Below are 17519 nucleotides of genomic sequence, written 5' to 3' on the forward strand. Positions count from 1 at the left end.
TTGGTGTCATCACTTTTACTGGGAATTTTCTTGCCTTCTCGTTTGTGCTTTTTTCAGCAGAGTAATTATTGGCAGGAGTCACAGGGTCTGATGCAACCTTCATATTTTGCACATGAACATTGCCTGCAAAGATACAGATTTCCCAGGTTAGCTTTGTTTTCAAAGGGTAAGAGTGCTCACTGCCAAAACTAAAATGATACATTTCATAAGAAGCCAGCCTTTGAATGCAGGAGGTTTTAATCATCTGTTACAGAAAGAATGGGAGTATATGTATTTTTAACCTGCATGGTAGTCATGTCTGAACCATCTTTTTCAGATTGGTCTGTCTAATAATATGTTCATAAGTCATGTCATAAATACAATTCATTCCACTACAAGATCTGGATGCGATTATTTTGCCAAAATTTTCATGTATGAGACCTCATACCTATGTCTTCGGCTCCTTATGTAGTGTATGAACCCACGAACAGACTGCCAATGGTGCAGGGGATTGAGTGTAGGGCAAAAGCTATTGCTGAAATTAGGAAATGTGAAAAATCCTCAAATTACTAACAAATACTTAACAAACAAGAAACAATGTAGAATATTGAGAGGGAAGAGGGAATGACGGAATAAATTGATGTCTGAAATCAGTTAAAACCAAAAAGACGTACAGACAGGATGAGGACTGGGGCCTGTGGATCACTGTCTGATGGTGGGGCCTTGCCCACTTCCCAAACATGCTTCACCCTCACCTGCCTCTCCCGTACCTTGCTCCCCCTTTTCCTTTCTGTTTTTTAAAGTCCCTCTTACTTTTCTGACCTGCTCTAATGTCATTAACCTGAAGTTTAGAAATCTTCTTGTTGTCTTGATTACATTCCTTTCTATGCTTAGTTGTCTTTCTGTTTAGATTATAAACTCCTTTCTTTATACAAATATGTATTGTTGCCAGGAAAACAGGGATCTGAACTTGGTTGCCATTCAAATGCTGATATAATGCGAATGATAATAATTTCAGCCCTTTGATATCCCTTTGTGATGCTCTTTTTATGCTCCTGCTTTTGAACACAGCTCAAACATAAAGCAGGTGGAGCTGGCAGGCGAATCGAGCTGCCAGGATCACTTTGTGTTCTTTGAAGATGCCAAAACAGAAGAGGGAGATGAGAATTCCCTTGCTCCCAAGCAGCCAGGAAGCGAGTGGAAGGAAGGAGCTGCATTGTGTTGAATCAATGGGAGACATACAGTAACCATGGACTGACGTCCTGACATTGTGCTGTTTGTGTCTTGGCATTGCATCAACACCCAGTGATAATGAACTGTAACAGCAGCTTGTCAAACCTCAGCCTAAGGCCATCGCTCTGCCTGTTTTACAGATAGCTCTTTCATTCTTTGTGATGAAAAGGTAGCTGTGCATGGCTGAATAACACTGCTCTGAAATGTTGCTCCTAATTTTACCTGAATCTAACTTCCACTTATTATTTTTATCCTTAGCTGCTTCTCTATTTGCAACGGTGGAAGGGAACCATATGGTATCCATATGAACTCTGAAGTCCTCTCTGCTTTTTAGACTTGCTATTGTGGAAAATGAGAGGTGACAGATAAGTCAGAGCCAAATTCTGCTCTCATTTACACCAGTGCAAACTTGGTGAATTTCTCGGGAGAGACACTGCAGTAAATAAGGGTGCTTTCTAACAGTATTTGCTTGACGTTTTTAGAAGCTCTCACTTGTGGGATTTTGCAGAGGTAAAACTCTCAAAGAATTACAGTAACTGTAATTTCTCCTTGTCTTATTCTATCGTTTTATAGTTTAAAAAAAATACGTCTCCAACCAGAATTATCCCAGATTAAAAATAATACAAATGTATTAGCATCATTCTGAGTTATTGTCACTGTAAGGTGTAGCCCTGGACAGAGTTCAGAAGTGCTGCTGGGAAATCTCAGTGAATTGCGTGGTGCTCAGTTGCAAAAATTCCACGTGTTGATCAGCAGAGAGAATACTGGTTTTGGAAGGTGTTTTATGCAGACTACAAATAAACCAGAGAGATTTCTAGGTTACTGTTTCCTATGGTGAAAAAAATGTAAGGCATTGACTAAGTATTAAACTAATGTGATGCCAACTCATCCAGATTCATAGGAGCAAAATGGTGTCAGGACAACCTTGTTGATGGCATCAGACTGGAATTCGAACCTTTCTTATGTATGTTTTATTCTCCAGTACTGTGTCATGCACTTAGTATTTTGTTAGTTTTTTCAGGGAAGGTTCAGTTCACTGATAAGGTTGAAGCTGTGTTCAGGGTTAGTATTGTTAACTAATACTCAGTAAGAAGTTCCATGAGTTCAGCTGACACATCACAATCTTTCAGTCTTACATCCAATGAAAACAAAACTTTGTTAAAATCAGCCTCACATCTGGCTTATATGTGCAGTTGGAATTCTTGGAAGAATATCCGTTCAGTCTGGTGTGTGGACTGCCTGACACTGGACATACTTTCAAATGAAGTCTTTAGTGAGAAATTGTTTGACACACTAACTCCTTTGTCAGTACTTTACCAAAGTTATTTTTGAATAAATCAATATTCATCTCCATTCCTGTCACTGTAGTTTGATATTAACATCATTGTTTGGGTGCAAAGCTTTATGTAGAAAAAATATTTTAGAATATTTTATTTTAGACAGTTCTCATATTTGATCTTCCAGCTGTATGTGCTGAGGCTCTGTATGGGGGGACGTACAGAACTGTCTCGTTAGAACTGGAACTATGTAATCGATAGTTACCAATTTGTTCCCTTTCTGAGCAATACTGCCTAATTAATTAGACAAACTTTTATTTCTTTATGTATAAGTAGAAATAATACCTCTTTTGTTACTCTGACTTATGAGTTGATGAATGAGCGTAGAACACTCAGAAATCCTTAAGTGAAAAAAAGCTATTGAGAAGAGAATTATTAAATGTCAGACATCTCATTATTGCCACTTAAAATATATAGATTTCTTTAGAAGTTAATTCTTATTACAGAACCAGACTTTAAATGTAGTACATAGTGTCATAAAAAAATAGCATTTTAAATTATTCTCTCCTATCAGTTATGTTGTTATTACTGGAATATGCATGATATTCTGTTACTTGCACTGCAAGCAATGGATTAAGCAACATAAATCGTTTTAATACACACAGTGAAACTTCACAATATGGCATATTTGTCATAGCAGATCAGTTCTTGAACCAAGCCTTCCTGAATAGATTCCGTGTAATTCATCAGTTAACTTTATTGCAAATGCAAAGTATTCCCTGCTTAAAAAGATATTTCTTGTGGTTTGTTTTTAGGACTGCCCTTCAGATGTTGGTGACTTTAGAGCACAGCAGTGTTCAGCCTACAACGACGTTAAATACCAGGGACATTTTTATGAGTGGATCCCTGTGTATAATGACCCTGCTGCACCGTGTGCCCTGAAATGTCAAGCTCTGGGAAAGAACTTGATTGTTGAGCTTGCCCCGAAAGTACTAGATGGTACTCGATGCAATACTGAATCCTTGGACATGTGCATCAGTGGAATATGCCAGGTATATTCATGGGGTAAAGATGACATTTGTTGTGAGGCGCTTTGCTCATGAGCGGGTGCTTTTTGGTTATTTGTCGTCTTTATGTATCACTTTACTTTAGATGTATCTGCAAGTACTGCCAAATGGATTGTAGATAACTTTTCTTACACACAGAAGTTCCTGACTGCCTTAGCTATTGATATTTTTATATGTAAATAGCAGGTCAACAAGATTCACTCGCTCTTCTATTTGTACATGTAAAAATTAATGAAACTGGTTATAGCTTTCTAACCTCTAGTTTGTTTGTCAGGGTGTGTTGAAATTACATAGCCCTGCATTTCATTTTAGTCCTTTGCTGAGTCTTATGAACTCTGTTAAGGAGAAAATTTGATATTTTGTGGGATCCAGCCCAGAATGGCAGGTGTGAGTGTATACGTCTGTCATCTTGTGTGGGTGAATGAGTATATGTTGTGATTGAATGAATTGATTGTTAGTATCTTTTTACTGGGAATCTACATTTCTAGATATATTTATGATCATTATTATTATTTGAGGTACGCTATCAACTTTACACAATTGGTGTAAAAACGGAGAGCTGTAATATTTGAGGCTTGCCAGCTTTGCCTGTGTCTCATTAGCAAAGAGATATTGCAATCTCAGGTTTTACGAACAGAACAATTTTATATGGGATGGATATGTTATTGCAATTAGTTTTCTTTCTCTGCAAGCGGTTGCTGCTCTGTTAAATGCCCAAAATGTGTGTGACTCAAAAATGCACGATATGGCCCAGTGAGCAAAATAGCTCCATTATAGGGGAAAGTTGGACACATTTGGCAGAAGACTGGTGCATGGATTACAGAAACATTAATATATGATCTGGACCTTGCTGAGGGTTTTATGTGGCTTCTGTGTATACTGCAGTTCCAATACCAGTCGTGCCAACACACAACGCATCTGCTGCCTCTGAAACAGAAGAAGAATTCCTTACAGTTTTCTCCTGCAAGAGACCCCATTTGTCAGTAGTACTTCACAGTGTCATCCAACAGTGTTCACGACCCTGCACATTTAAAATAGGATATACCTTTATAAACTCTGGAAGCACTTGCCAAATAATACATTTCTTTTGCAATATTCTTAGTGATGTCTCCTCTTCCAATACCCGCTTTCACCCTGGAGGATGTCAGAGCCTTTGCTAGGTGGTTACGTCTACAGCAGCCTTTGCCGTTTGTGTCCATTGCAGCACAGAAGTGTCATGCTGAATCTAACGGAGCTCTGGGTTTTTCAAAGGCTTGTGAGACTGTTGCTCAGGGTGCTGGGGGGTTTCCAGTGTCTCCCACAGTGATTTCAAACATCTACCATCTTTCATACGTAGCACAAAATTCACTTTAGAGTGGATCCAGTTTTGTGAAGAACAGTTGAAAGGTATATGTAAAAGGTCTGCCTTCGATGTCTCCTGTTAGTATTTTGTAGTATTCATGTGTATATAAAATATTTGGAAATTTAAATAATCCATTTTTAGAATAAAACAAGTAGTGGCAGAAGAAATGAACCATGCCAGAAACAGGCACTGGAACGCTTTTACACTGTTGATGAGAATCGCTTTCTTTTCCCCATCTCTTCCATTTTTCCTTTTTTTCACTACTGCTTCTAATTCCACAAAAATATTTTTCAGTGTGAGCAAACCTCTTCAGGGAAAAAAAAAAGTAACAAAACATGGTTAGTATGTGTCCTGTGCTGTGAATTCTGCAATTTGATTAGTTTATAACTTAACCTCATACGCAGTTAGGTGTTTTCACTTTATTTCCTTTAAGTCACTGGCTATTGCTGAGGTGTTTTTGTATAAATGGAAAAATACTTGCCCCTTTTTAAAGTATATGTTTGGTAATTTAGTGTTGGAAAATTTTCTTGGGGTGAAGATTTGAATTGAAATTCAATGAATTGAAGTGAAAGGTCATCTGAATAGCATTTTTCTCCTTGCAGACTGTTTTGGGGGCAGAGCAGAAAGGTTAGCTACTTGTGAAAGGGACTGCGGGAGGTGGGGTATGTCCTCAGAAACTGACACCAAGCTCTGTTGCTACTCCTGTTCAAGCAGGAAAAGAAAACAAATCGACATCTAATCTTAACTGGAAAAGTATGGTTATTTAGTCAACTGCTGTTAAGAGAGAGACAGCAAAATTGTGATTCTCTACAATTGCTGCTATAAGATCAGTCTGTTGGGTTCTGTAACATGCTTGGCACAGCCTGCAAATAACTTGGCAAGTGTTTTTACAGTTAACTCATCTAAGCAAACATGTCATACTGCTGATGTGGAGATCTTTGTATGCCTGGGAGCACCAAAGAGTTAGTATAAGGAGACTGGCTTGCCCGAGTGCCTTTCCAACTGGTGCTGGTTTTACTCATTTATTGTCTGTGAGTTGGCAGGTTTTACAAGATCTCGGCTTCCCCTCCTCCCCCCTCCAAAAGGATTTCACTTTCATCTGTTTGCTGCTTCTTGGTAAGGTAGGGCTGTGTCACTAATTCTGCCTCTTGGATTCTTGTTCGGGCTCTCTCCTTGGCAGCGTACGAATTTACAAGGACGGTGAGTTCCTGTTGTCCAGCGTCAGTTCTGATTCTTTGCACTTCCCGGAGCCAGCAGAGTCAAACTGAGTAACGCCCTGTCAAAGAAAATTGTGAGACAGCAAAACTGCTCTCTGGATAGGAGGTTGAAGCTTCAGGGGAAGTAAAAGCTCAAGGTGGTGGAGCAGGGAGACGTTTGTTGGAAAAGTGAGGAAGATATTTTGAGGTTGTTTGAGGCTTAACTCGGCCAAACCATTTGATCATGTTTTAGTCTGCTACTGCCGTGCTGCTGTTACCAAAGCAAATATCTGGGGCTGTTGTGTTAAATGGGGACAGGTCAAAACTTCACTGCCGGGAGGATTTTCACACTTCTGATATTTTTTCTAGTCTCTGCACAACTCCCAACACATTTTTTCATGTACTATATTCCTGCTGTGCCCATCTGGATGTGGGTGGAGACACTTAAAAACATCTGCATGTCAGACACATGTGTGGGCAACATTTACCCAGTTACTTTGCCTGCTTTGGGGCCCTGCCTCTCCTTGCTTTTTGTTTTTAATTAATGCAGACCTGCTCTTTGCTGCCAGAATGCAGAATGGGGTGTTACTTGTGTCAGTACCAGAAATGGTTACACTGATGACTTCTAATACGGAGTAACGTGTTTGGACAAGAAGTACACAGATCACCCAAAATATCTGGAGTCCTAAGGAGCAGCCTGAGTAGTTCTGTCCTAGATTGTCACAACTAGGTCAAAGATGATGTAAATCCTGTGGTGAACTTTCCATTTAGTGTCAGCAAGTTGTTTGTGTTCCAAAAAAGGCAGACACCACACTATGCTTTGCAGCATATGGCATAAATTTAGCTGACATCAGAACACATCCCATATGTCAAATGGAGGGCCATCAGCTTCTGCCATGCTAGTTCTTTTCTGTCATGTGTCATGATATGGCAAGCAGGTATCTCTCTCACTCACCACCAAAGCACTCTTATGCTTGGTATGAATATCTGTTGGCGTTTTCATTGAAAACAGTTCCTGTAAGCTTTTGGAAGACTTGCACTTTTTTTTTTAATGAACTTTGCTAGTGCTTTAAACTTCAAATCATAGCAGATTATTAATTTCTTCTGAATCTTGACTCCTTTTATTCTGAGAGTTGCTTTCTCAAAGTCCTTGTTTAAGGCTTTTGCGTACTTTCCCTTTCGGTTCCTGTAGATACACCTTTTTGCCTGTAAATATGTTAAGGGACTGCGCAAGATGCACAGGAGGTTTGGTGTTCAGATATTTAGAAGGGAGTGTTTCCTTTCCATCCAGTGCTACTGCAGACACAAAGCTGTATTTCTCAAAAGTTATTCAGAGTAGTTAATTCTTGAATAGTGGTTTAAAAAGCACTTTTTTTTTTTCAAAATGAACATTTACAATCCATTTTTAATATTTAAAATAAGAATAAAATGTCCATGTTGCCTTTTCCTCCTTTTTAGCCTTCAAACCTCAAATAGCTTCTTCGAAGGAAGAATTGATTTTGGGGTAGCTCTGTGTTAAGTCAGCCTTTATCCTGAACCTGGCATTCTTTGCTGGGTTCCATTAATTAGCAAATGCACGGAGTAAAGTACATTTCAGAGTATGGAGGAATCCCTGCATGGAGACTTGTATTCTGCCTACGCATTACTGCCGGCACCAGAGTTGGCAGGCTGGACCTTATCCAGAGAGACTATGCGGGTTACTCATATAGATCCAACAAAACTTTCTGGCTCTCAGAACTATGTATCAAAATCTTCACATGACTACGCATACGTGCGACATACGTCAGAAAACTGAGGAGAGTGGGGAGCTCCAGCTGCAATTCAGCTGGGAAAAGTTAATGGCTCTCCAGAAGTCCCACTGACGGATGGGGCCGTGCTGAGCACGGGTTGCCACATTCTACATAACCTGCCAGCGTCACCCTCTGTAGCTTCAGCGGGTTGGATTCCTCCCCTGACAGAGGCTCTCAGTGCTGCCCAGGCCAGCAGATCACGTAGCCACCCTCCAAAAGCTGCAGTCGCACCACTTTTAATGTCGCAGTCCACCTTGGTATAGTGGTTCCCTTGCAATGACCTTGTTAGCAACTCAGAGGTGTGCTTTTACTGCAGGTGATAACAGGATACTCTCAGACACCGCAAAGGTCTTTTGGGATTGCTTTTTTTTATTTTGCAGCTGCCTACTGCTGCTAGAAACTGATGTCTCTCTTCAGATCTTGTCTTTTTCTCCTTCCTCCTGTTTCTTATGGAGAAATACTCCCTATAGGGATTTCTTACTAAGTTTATCCTTTCTTGTCAGATAAGCAGTGGATTTTTTTTGATCTCCAGTTTCTTATCTGTATTTGTTTTTTCCTAAGTGATTCTCTCTGCCAAGTTTTGGGTTTTTTTAGCAAGCTTTGTACAAATGCGATTTTATTTCCCAACCTAGCAAGGTCCTAAAACATGTCAGCAGTGATAGAAGAAAAACTCGTAACTTGGGTGTCGTCTTGAACTAGAGCCTTAGTAACCTTCACGTCCCCCAGTGCTAACTTTCATATATCGAGGCAGACTTGGCTGGACACAGCCAGAAAAGCACCAAAGTAATCTGATTCCATATATTGATTTCTTTTTCGAAAGCATTCTCACAAACAAGAAGCCCAATGGGAGTTTGTGTCCTACCCTCTGAGTGGGTGTATGTGTAATTTTTAAAACAGAGACCGTGTGGAAAAGGGTACTTGCTCCCCTACTGGGTGGTCCTATAATCTCTTAGCTGCTCTAGCATGTGACAAATCCTTTAGCAAGAGTTAAATGTTTTGGAAACACTTTGCTTTATTTGATGGAAGTAGAATTACGGGATTGCTGAACGCCTCTTGCCTTCAGATATAAAATGTTTGCAGAAATACATGGGAAGTCTTTTTAGGACCCTTTTAATATGCAATGAATTTTATGCACTGTATTTTTTATCTTCTGGGTTTTTTACTGCTTTACTTTCTTTTGCTCTGTGTGGATGGCTGGGGAATTTGAACATCATGATGTGTCTTCTAGTGCCCGTCATTCTGACTGATTTTATGCCTCTGTTCTGAGGTTTGCATTTTGACACACTTTGCCTTTAGTCCTTGCTTTCGCATCTATGAACAACTGGAAACCCTTACACGGAGGAAATTTTCTTACTCCCACCGCCACTAATACCCGTTCAGCTTGGCAACTGGGGTTGCTGCTTCACTTGCTGTGAAGTGATGGGCTGGGACATTCACTGTTAGTCGGAGTACATACTCAGGGTCCCTGAAGGGGCTGTATTCTGTTTATTAACATACGCTGCAGCCCGTGTCAGCTTCTCTGGGCTGCTACTGACCTGCATGGGCTCGACTGCAGGGATGTGAGAACCTGTGCCACAATCAGGCCTTTGTTAGGCTGAGTTTAGACATAACTGAAGAGTTATGAGACAGGACCATATGAGGACAAAATCATGTCTCAGACCAAGTTAAATCTTCAGTGAGCATAAACCAGCGTTTGAAAGTGGTGCTTGAAAGCTAGTGTTCCACACTACCTTTGAAAATAATTTGAAAAGGAAAAGGGAAGTGACTTTCTTATTGGAGGCATATTCTGGTATCTCTTCCTCTGCTTGTCAGAATCAATTACTTGTAGATGATGAGCATGGGAAAGAGGTGGTGGGAGTTTTGTCTTTATATACTCTCCAGAGACATATTTTATCTGAGTAGAAATAAAGTACAAGCTCAAGTTATCAGAAAGCAAAGGATGTAAGAAGGGATTGCAAAGCAAATGAATAGATGGGCTTTGAATGACAGCTGGTTTTTATAGCAGGGCAAAGATGCTTGGAAAATATTGACTAAGAACAGGATTTTCACATGACAGATTTTATACCCATGTTTTTATTACCAGAAATTCCCATAGCCATATTTAAAATTAAGTATTTGTTGTGTGGATGCAGACATGCCTAACATCTGCCTCTACCGTGATTCTGTGCTAAGACAAGTGGAGCAGGAGAAAATGCAGCAGATAGCTAATATTGATGCAATAAGATCTGTGTACTGTGATAGCACATGCAACTGTGCAGTAAAATACATCCTTAGTTTATCTGAGTTTTGGATTTTGTGGTGTGTCTGTGTTTGTAGAAATAGAAATCCTTTTTCTCTGACCAAGACCCTGAGGATTTTAATTTTCCCTATTGAGAGTGACTCTAATAAACTGTAATTGAGATTTATCTTTTTGAGCATGTAAGGGGTTTTCACTATTTTCTTCTTTTACTAGTAAATGTTGAAGTAAAACACGTATCCTTTTTTAGTCAAGTCGCAAGATTTGGAGAAGATATTTTTGCCAGAAATAAATCTGAGGTTTTCTTGTATTTTGTGCAATGCTGATAACCTTTAAAAGTGCATAGATGTTTTTGTTCTATTTTTATCTTAGTTCTTATCTCTTGCAAGGCTGAACTAAATAGTTTGGTTATAACAACCCAAGTACTAGCATCCTGGTGGCAGGGCAGTCGCACCACTTTGTTGGATTGGTTTGGTGTAATTAGTCTACCTTCATTCTATATTTTTCAAATCTTGGCAAATTTCACAGGCAGTGAAAACTCAGTTGCATGTAGTCCACGTAGCCTTTGACACCCTTCAGCAGATCAGTGGTCCAACCAATACAGGATTCACCTACTGAAATATTGCTGTAACAGATCTGTTGCTTGCCAATTTTAAAACAAAAACTACTGGGCAACATGTAGTGCAACAATTACAGACTGTTCAGACCGTGAGGAAAAGGATTTCCTGTGTAATAACTCTATCACGTTCTCGTGAACAAGTAGAATTGTCATCTTCATTTGTGCATTCTGCCGTGCAGTTCCTTGCTCGGTGGAAATATAGTATTTCGTTTACATTTTAAGCACACTGGGCAGTTCCCCTTAAATTATTTGCTGGGTTTTCTGATTTTGCTGAATTTCACTAAATGCCACCTGCATGTTTCTGTTAAAATCCCACTAGCAGTCTGTTTCATGAGCACACATGGTTCTGCATCCTTTGAAATAGCCAGGCCAGTAAAAGCACACAAATGTGAAGGTATTCAGAGCAGCCTTCATCTGGGTTTCCCCAAGCATTGTGGGCTTTGCACAGTGGTTCTATAAGGATCGTAATGCTGTCATATTGAGATGTTGTTGAAATGATTTTCTATTTTTCTTTTATAAAACCAAATCTCATTAACAAAGGGCATCACTCCCTGACACTGAGCTGCCAGTCCCTTGAGTAAGCGTAGAACACTGCAAAACACAACTTATGATTTTAATGGAATCGCTGAAAAACAAAAGCCTATATAAATCAAAAATTTTTTAGTCAAAGTAGAAAACAGTGTAGTATTTAACATGTACTTTGCTGAACATTTAGATGGTTTGTCTGCTAAGGAGCTTAGTCTAAAACACAGTAGGTAAAGAAGGGCACTAGTGCAACTTCAGTCTTAATGTTTCATAGAATTTATGTATCTGTGACGAATAAAAACCACAGTGATTTATTCTTTTGTGTCCACTTCTGTTAGGAGAACTCAGTATGTTTGTTTTTTCTGGCTGTACCTGCATCTCTGGCTCCAGAGGACCACAGAAGGTGGGGAGCCCTTTTTTAAAGAGAAATATTGTATATAATTATATATATTACTGTATATAATTCCATGTTTTTAATAGTAATAATGACACTTAACACTTAAATGGTGCTTGTTATGCACAGATCTCTGGTTTTACTCATGTTTCAGTTAAGTATTCTTTTTTTGTAGACCATAGGTATATCTCCAGGTTCTTTATTTGAAGCATGTCATCTTGAGTTGTTAGCACCCCAGAAACTTTTTTTATAATTGACATGTAACATTTCTGTATTGACAACTCACCTCTGTGGAATGTGTTCTACAAAAAATGGTGTTGTGTCTCTTTTGAAGGAAAATGCCTGCAGCTGGAGGCGAGTGGTCAGTTGAGAGAATAACAAAATGGAGGTCTAAAGCAATGCTCTAACAAGCAGAAGTTGAAATTTTGAATTCTGATCCTGCATTGGCAAGTCTAGCCCATGTTTGTATTTATGTTTAATCAGAGAAGATTCTGAAGGGGAGTTGGGATTTGACAGGTTTTTCATTGCAGTGCTTTTTTGCCACACTGGAATCTTAGTTAAAAATTCGTCACTATGCAGTCCTGTCCATTTTCTCATCATAGTTAATTATAAACATGTCCTCAAGAAAGGAAGATCCGTGAATTTAGCAGATTATACTTTGACCTTTACAAATTAAAATTAGCATGCTATATTAATTTCTTTGTTTAAGTGTCATTCCCCAGCTGAAACCCTGCGAAGTGAGTAAGAGCTTAAGAAACAGCTGTGGGAGCTTCGGAGTGATTTTGGATTCATATTTGCAAAAGTATTTGTAACATTCCGTAGTCACCTCTAACATATCAGCAGCAATTTAATTTTTCTATTTCATCTGTATTACTATATTTTATACCCTAACCTTTTGCTCTTCCTTTGCTTTTCTGAACTTACATGAACTATTCTAAGCATGCTACAAAATATTTAACACCCTTCAGTATTGCCTTTCACAATAGCACCGGCACGCTACTAACATTTAGTTTAGAAGTTCGTTGAAGCAGATGAGCATTTCTGGTCACTGCTTCATCAGATGCTTTCTATCCTAGCTGCTTGTGACAAAACAATATTATTCTTTTTTGTATTTCTATTTTTTCTTTGGAAGAACGCACTCAAAGAAAATATTCAGGTTCTGTCCTAAAATAGTCATGGATCACACACCTGTTTCTGAAAATAATCCTGCCTTATCCAAATTCATAGATACCCGATCATTAAATTTATTAAATGCACAAAGTACCCATTTCCTCAATACCCTTTTTATATTTAATTTCCACTTATTGTTCCTTTTGTTACACATTGGTCAATATTCTCCCCGCTGTCTGAGGAGCTCACTTACAACCTAGTCCTTACAATACTGCTATCATGTTTTGAATGATGGTATTTATGATTGAAGATTTCTTAACTTGACAGGGTCCCAGTCCTTCCATTACACTTTGTATTATTGCTGTTTCATTTATGCAGCCTATGTTAAAATCACCTAATATAATTATTTCTGACTATGCCCTAAAAGCCTGCAGATGTTTTCCCAATCTGCCTGTAATATTTATAGCTGATCCTTTTGCTCTGTAAACAGCAAGCAGTGTGGGCTAAATTAACCCTAACAAACGCCTTAATTGTGAAAATCATCAGACCTCTTTGGCTTGCTGAGATGTCGTGTGAGCTGAGGAAGGCTGTTGCCATAGATCATTTGCTTGGCCTTGTTGCAGCTTTGCTTGCGATTACATATGTATTGTCTTCAAAATGCTTCATTAACACTGTATTTTTCTAATAGTTATTGGCAAAAATATGAATACCTTAAATTCATAGCATTTGGTGTCAAAATATCATATGTGTTCAAGACCTGATTCCCAAAGCTGTACCTTGCAGCATCCTGTTATTTTGGTGAGATCCATGGCTGTCCAGCTTGGCTAAGTAACAGTGCTTTCTATCAAGGTTTTACAAACAGATAACAAAGGCTAATGCTAGACACTCACGTTTGAAATACACGCCATCCTAGTATTCACTCATTAAGATCCCAGGGTAGTAACACTTGTTGAATTAGCTCTTAATTTGAGGCTTGTCACATTAAAATCTGAGGAATATTTGGGTGTTTCATGTTAAAAAAAATCTGAAATTCTATGATCATTTCAGGCCTAAATTGTAATACTAATTTCCGTTATCTTCTAAATCGTGTTCCAGGATATCATTGCTTGATACTCAAAACAGTTGATCTAAACATAACATCGGAAGCCAGTCTGGAGAGGGTGAATGCATCTCACTGAACCTACCAGCTTTGCTGGCAGGGGAGCCGTAAAGCTTTTCCCACAACCAAGTCCCTTGCAGCTAGCACTCCTGTTTTATTTCTGTGGCATTTGTGTATTAGTAAAAACTAAGCAATAACATTTTATGAAATGGTCCTCTAAAGTGTGCTGCTGTGCTCATTATCTTTTTTCTTACATTCTATGTTGGACACAGTAGTGCCTTGTGTTTGCACAGTTGTATAATTTTTGTTATATGCAATGAGATTTTGTTTTCATGGTGACCGTGAGTACTAGCTCAGTATGTATGTTTATTATTATCATGCTGGGCTTTAATGGGCTGGTCTTGCAAGTACTCTTCTTGCTCATTACCACCAAAGGCTTGCAGGATCTGTAGCCTACAAATATACAACAGCTTAAACTAATAAAAATATCAATATCTCACACAAAATATCACAATGTGCAGCTTAATTTTTCCTTTGAGAATTAGTTGATGAGTGAATAAACAAATTCTTAGTATTTAGAAAATGAAGATTACACTATGAAATGGAAAAGTGTTTATGAGATCTGGGGAGAGATTACACTTGCAGTAGTTCTAGCAATTTACCTCCATGTGCTAGTACTATCTTTGTGTGAATAAGTGCAGAAGAAGCAGTTGAGAGGAAGAAATACTTTAAAAATCTACCCGAGAGGAATATAGGCTCTCTAAACTGCTGGTACAGTCCCCATCATTGCACCGTCTCAATGTTTCAGAATCTTTAGGAGATTTATTCTTGCAGCATCCCTGTGAGGTGGGGAATTGCAGTTATGCCCCTTTCACAGACTGGAATCGAAAAGCGCAGGAAGTTTTCAAAGGTCAAAAAGAAAGCCTGTTGTGGAGCTGGGAATTGAAAAACTGTTGTGATGTCTAAGTCCAATGTGTTGAACATTGTATTACTATATCCCTTGAAATTTTATCTGCTTTCTGATTCACACAGTGGCCCAGTCAGTTTCTGTTTCCGAGATGATGGTGTTTTCATTCATTCGTCAATGCTAATTGGTGATAAAATGGGAAGATAAACTTGTTTACAGTGATTTGTTTACAAACTTTTTCTTTCTGTTGTTTTCTGGATATCAGTGATGAACCCAGAGCTAACATTAAAAAAAAACTTCAAGTGAAAACGTTTTAATCTTTAATCCAGTCCTAAATTATACTGTTCCCTCATAGCTTCTGTGTAGTTAATAACCACCTCTTTTGAGACAGTCTGATTTCACACGTGTGTTAATTTGTTTAATTTTTACAACTAAGTTTTTGGCAACACTTAACACTAGCATTAAATAATTTCTCTTAAGCTGATTTTTTTTTTAATGAATACTTTGCTGGGCTACATAAAATGAAGATCTTCAGTTGCAGGAATAAAATAATTTCCTGCTGCTAATGTAGAATTCTATGGTAAATCTGCACCCTTTAGTAAAGATATGCTGTTCAGCACAGCATGTCTCTCAACCAAAGTATCATAAACAGTTGTCCATAATGCCCTCCTCTTAAGAGAACGCAGGATGTAGGGAATGGAGAAGATAAGGGGAAGGGGCAGGAGTGGGAGGTGGGGCTGCTTTGTGCTCTGTTCTATGGACATGTGAAACTTCGAGATTACATTTCTTGTGTTTGGCAGTGGATGTGCCTGATTTGTGCGGTGTGTGTGTCTGTGTGTGTGTGCTAACTCTGACTGGAAGACCCAACCCTGCCTCTTACGTGCAGACTTGATCCTCACCTCTCCAAGGGGATCGTGTGTCAGTTTTGGCATAGCACAGATGCAGTGCATCTTGGCAGCTAAGACTGCCCCTTCCAAGCGTTTTTCTATAGGAAGAGGAGTGTGCTGGCCAATTTCAGAGTTATAGCACTACTTTTAACTGTGAATTTCCGGAGTGCTTTCTATCTGTTTGTCAGATTGCAGTTTGGTTAAATATATATGCCCACGACGAATTAGCTGCACTTCTCAGGGATGCATGGATATAAAAGGCGTATAGGCTGACTTGAGAAAACTAGAAGGTGCAGATTAGCTTTTTACCACGTTACTCAGCATTTGGTACTCCCTGCAAATTTCTTCTATGAAATGATGAAGGGTAAGATAGGTGAGACCAAATATTTATCTCCCTTTCAGCAGGAAGGGGCTTTTAGTCAATATTGTCTATTCTTCTTTTTCTTCCCATTCTCACTTTCATGCTTCTTGTAGGGTGACTGATATGAAGAAAAAGGAAAACCCAGAAAAATGTTTTCATTATAGTTTGGAGAGTTTTCAGTTGACAATTTCTCAAAAACTTTGCTTTTAGAATTTTTGGCAGCATTTAACTTCGGGTGTTTTTATAATAATCATTGGAAAGTTTTATAGATTGGGTCTCATTCAGAAACAAAAAAAAATCAGAAGGTGAGAACTGAAGCATCCAAGATTTTAAAACCTGGTTAGCAAATGTATGTGTGATTGACATTGATGTAAATGGCAAACAGGAGATCTATGCGAATGCCAGTTAAGTTTTGAATGGCCAAGATGCTAAACTATGAGCACTGCCCACAGCTGCTTGTCTGTGAAGCTGCAGGCTGAGTGCCCTTTAAATATTTAAATTGGGTTATTTCATTGCATTAATCCTTCCTCAGACATAATTAAACAGGTGGTGAGAAACAAACTGTAAATAACATAGTTGTCCCTCGTGTTGTAAAGAATAATGCTCAATGATATTCATTCACATAAGTAGTAGGAAACCGATTCGTGTATTTCCTACACTTTAATAGTTTAATATATCACTTATTGTGGTTCATCATTAAAATTATGGAAATGACAGTGTGCTTTTAAAATCCTAAATAGCAAGATATGCTTTGATAGAATGAGGCCAGCTCATAAAATCAAAAGGATAACATAATAAATAAAATTCCAGAAACCTGAGCATGTCTACTACAGCTTTGCTCTCCTTCTGACTGTGGTGTTGATGTTGGCAGGCAGTAGGCTGTGATCGACAACTTGGGAGCAATGCCAAGGAAGACAACTGTGGAATCTGTGCAGGAGATGGTTCAACATGCAGGCTTGTGAGGGGACAAGCTAAGGCACATGTCTCACCAGAAAAAAGTAGGTTACAAATTGATCCTATGATAATTTCTCCTTGACTACATTGATAATCTCTCCTTAACTACATTTTCTGCTTGTATATTAACACACATCTTGCAGAGTGTTGACCTTTTAACTATATACTTGTTTGCAGTTTTCCAAAGCTACTTATTCTAAAGTCTGTGCTAGATTAGTCTATTGAAATTCCATGAGGGATACCACACATTAGGGTATAGCTAGGAAAGAATTTGAGATATGCATTTTTTTTATAGAGCTACTCAATTCATTCTATCGGGAATAACCATCAAGATGCACATCTTATTTTAGAGGGTATCGTCGTGTTGCAATATGTGTGATGCTGCAGCAATGCTTTTAAATCATAGAAACATCTTATAGATGGTTTTATGGAAATTGTGGCCTGTGATTGAAAGTGCCTGGTTTTCAACTTAACTTTGCCTTTTTTTTTTTTTTTGAAGTGTCTAAAGACAGTTGAAGTTCAGAGGCAAGTTAAATACTTGAA

General features: G+C 38.6%; 1 protein-coding gene across 1 annotated transcript in view; it reads left to right on the forward strand.

Moving 5' to 3' along the window:
* ADAMTSL3 (ADAMTS like 3) overlaps positions 1 to 17519 on the forward strand; it is a 195170-nt gene that overhangs the window by 99599 nt on the left and 78052 nt on the right. Inside the window, exons 6-7 of the mRNA XM_075431302.1 lie at positions 3305 to 3541; positions 16894 to 17020. Coding sequence (XP_075287417.1) covers positions 3305 to 3541; positions 16894 to 17020 — 364 coding nt within the window. The remainder of the gene's footprint in view (positions 1 to 3304; positions 3542 to 16893; positions 17021 to 17519) is intronic.

Source organism: Opisthocomus hoazin, chromosome 10 (assembly GCF_030867145.1).
Source record: "Opisthocomus hoazin isolate bOpiHoa1 chromosome 10, bOpiHoa1.hap1, whole genome shotgun sequence".
Lineage (NCBI taxonomy): Eukaryota > Metazoa > Chordata > Aves > Opisthocomiformes > Opisthocomidae > Opisthocomus > Opisthocomus hoazin.